This window comes from Phytophthora parasitica (genome assembly GCF_000247585.1).
Source record: "Phytophthora parasitica INRA-310 unplaced genomic scaffold supercont2.10, whole genome shotgun sequence".
In the NCBI taxonomy this organism is placed as follows: domain Eukaryota; phylum Oomycota; class Peronosporomycetes; order Peronosporales; family Peronosporaceae; genus Phytophthora; species Phytophthora nicotianae.
Genome location: NW_008648996.1, coordinates 101,764 through 104,456, shown reverse-complemented (window position 1 = coordinate 104,456; position 2,693 = coordinate 101,764). Strand labels below are relative to the sequence as shown.

Below are 2,693 nucleotides of genomic sequence, written 5' to 3'. Positions count from 1 at the left end.
TTGATCGTCCGATGGTTCGAAGGCCGCTCCTGCTGTATTGTGGACCTCTGCGTCTTCCACCGTAGCTTAACACCGTCCCGAACGATTCCGTTCCGCCGCACTGTGGTCGCACGCAAGGTTGCGTCTGTTGGAAGTGGGAGTTCAAATAAATCCGTGTTCGGGCGGGTGTCCTCTGCTGTTTCACCACGAAAGACTGCTCGAGAGGTTGCTTCAGCGCCCTTGCAAGCTGCGAGTCACCGCGATTTTGATCAACGTCGAGACCTTTGAGCGGTACTTCTCGTTGTACAGATAACTCCACATTATATATCGACGCGAGTGGTTGATACCGACAGCGACGTGAGACTTCAAGCTGGCTGCTGACTGCAAGTTGAGAATTTTGAAATGTTATGTATGCGTGTTGCTGTTGATTACAGAATGATGTGTAAGCTGTAGATGCCTGTGTATTCTGATGTTGTTCACCCAGCGACTTTTCTCGTGTGGATGACTGTACTGAGTTGGAGAATGCCTGTTGTTCTCCACGCCACCGACCACTAGCAGGGTTTGGCGCTGTGCTTCCAGCTGATTTAGGTGTTAGGCGTCAGAGATCGCTGAAGTCAGAGGCTAGACCGAGAACATGGTTTTCGCTCCAGGACTTTACGTGTACCGGTAAGACTAACGCTTAAAGTGCGCGCGGTTGAGGGTCAGAGCATTTCCCTGGAGCTGGTCCAGTGCAGTATTTTTTCGACGGATATCGCATGCACATCACTTTGTTGCCTTGTTGGGAAGCAGATTGATCAGTTCCTTTGCTACCAACGAAGCCTTGGTAGTCTTGTGTTCGCGAGGATGGTGCTGCTTAGTGTTTGGGCCTGGCCGTGTTGGTCCGGATGCCACCATGGTGGCCACACGGCGATATTGTTGGGCCTGATACAGCTCTGGTTCCTGCTGACCAGTCACATACAAACCCAAAATATTATCCCTCTCACCCCTCAATCGTAAAATGGATTACATCTGAAGTCAAATATTCCTATTCTGGGGTGCTTAACTATGGAAACAGTCATAACTGCACAAGAGCAATATTGCTGCCACGTCCAATCCGAATGTTGAACCAGGAAAACTGGCAATGGGAGAGTAAAACAGGGTGATTCGCCAGTAACGAGCAACATTAATCGTATATTTTGTTTACTGGTCCAAGCTGGAGGTACTCGGATCCTTTTTGTGGTACATTCATGGATAGGAATATCCTTAGACAGGAATAAATTGGCGGCTCCCAACGCTATGACTACCGAGGGGATCGTCTGTACGAAAATAAGGTAGCTTGCGTGTTCACTGAGGCATAGAATGCGTGGCAATTATCACAATCCTTTTGACAAATCTTCACGCACTGCTGGTTGAATACAAATTGACCAAAGATCAGGTGGAGCAAGCCGTAGCTCTCGGCTCGTTGAGCTTCCGTCACGGCTTCCACCCGCTTTTCAAGCTGCTCAATGATCAGCAAGTACCGACGTTGATATTCTCTGCGGGACTCTACGACGTCATTCACGCTGCACTAGAACGGGAGTTTACTGTTGAGATCAAGCGAAATGGCAGTTCAACAGTTAACAACCAGACGTCCACATCTAGCAATGTGCTACATCTGTAAAGGATGGGTTAATGAGGCCTGCTTATGTGGGAGTAGCGTATCGAAGCACCGTATTACCGGATTTCAACACCGTAAAGTTAACAGCTGCACACAACGCAGATCCGGCGATAATCACCGTCTATACTAACTACAACACAGCTGAAATGGACCAGCGTCACCGTAAATGAAGACCATAACACCGTGTGAACAAACTGCGGGACTAAGGTAAACTATGAATCATTAAAATGTAACTATGGATTTCACAGTAAATAACTATTAGAAAACAAAATAAGATTAGATAAGTCGCTATCCCATCCAACGACACAGACCCCTCAAAAGAGAAGTCTGCTACAGTCTCCTCCGTTTCGTTTGGTCGCAGGACAGGCGTGAGGTGACTGTTGAGATTTCACACGGAGGCGCCGTAGTTGTGGTGTTAGAGGTTGACGAGTAGGTCTCCTGTTGGTCTCTACTATGTCGTATTGCTGATCCTTGAAGCGGCTGGTGGGATACACTCAGTAGAACAGGAACAGGAGGGCTGTAAACGAAAGCTGGAACTGACTCGGTGTCGGATATTGGGAACTCCATCAAAGTGATAGGCTGTGTATCGTTGCTTGTCCTGCGTGGAGATGTGTTGCGGCTTAAGAGTGGACGACTTGATATCGCACCTGCGCTCACATTATGGGGATAGCTTCGCAGTTCTCTAAACCTGTTAGCCCTAGCGGGTGGTAGGTCAGGGCCAAATACAATGCAGTCCGCATTTGCGCCATCACCAGTAGTCCCAGCCTCTCTTTGAGCTAGTCGGCGACTCGGCCGCCTGTTAGTTGTTTTTCGCCGTTGACTTTTCTGACTTCGATTTACAAATTTCCGCTTTGGTTTAGGCATACCAGGACATGGAATACCTAGTATTTTAGCCGCTTCAATGACGTGTAAACACATCGCGAATTTAGCGTTAAACCGACATTGGCATGATTTTGAAGCAGGATCCACAATCCAACCATCTTTAGGCATACCATCCCAGAGCATACGTAGAGTGTATGCCGATTTATAAGGCAAAACCACATCTGCATCATGAAACTCAGTATCGGTATCGGATTCG

The 2,693-nt window shown here is 48.0% G+C and overlaps 1 protein-coding gene across 1 annotated transcript; it reads left to right on the top strand.

Annotated features, from left to right (window-relative positions):
* Positions 1-1,254: 1,254 nt before the first annotated feature.
* PPTG_21923 (hypothetical protein) lies at positions 1,255-1,618 on the top strand (the record flags this gene model as incomplete). The annotated part of the gene is made up of 2 exons (XM_008901091.1): positions 1,255-1,276; positions 1,389-1,618. The coding sequence occupies 2 exons, from the start codon at positions 1,255-1,257 to the stop codon at positions 1,616-1,618; spliced, it is 252 nt and encodes an 83-aa protein (XP_008899339.1).
* Positions 1,619-2,693: the final 1,075 nt, after the last annotated feature.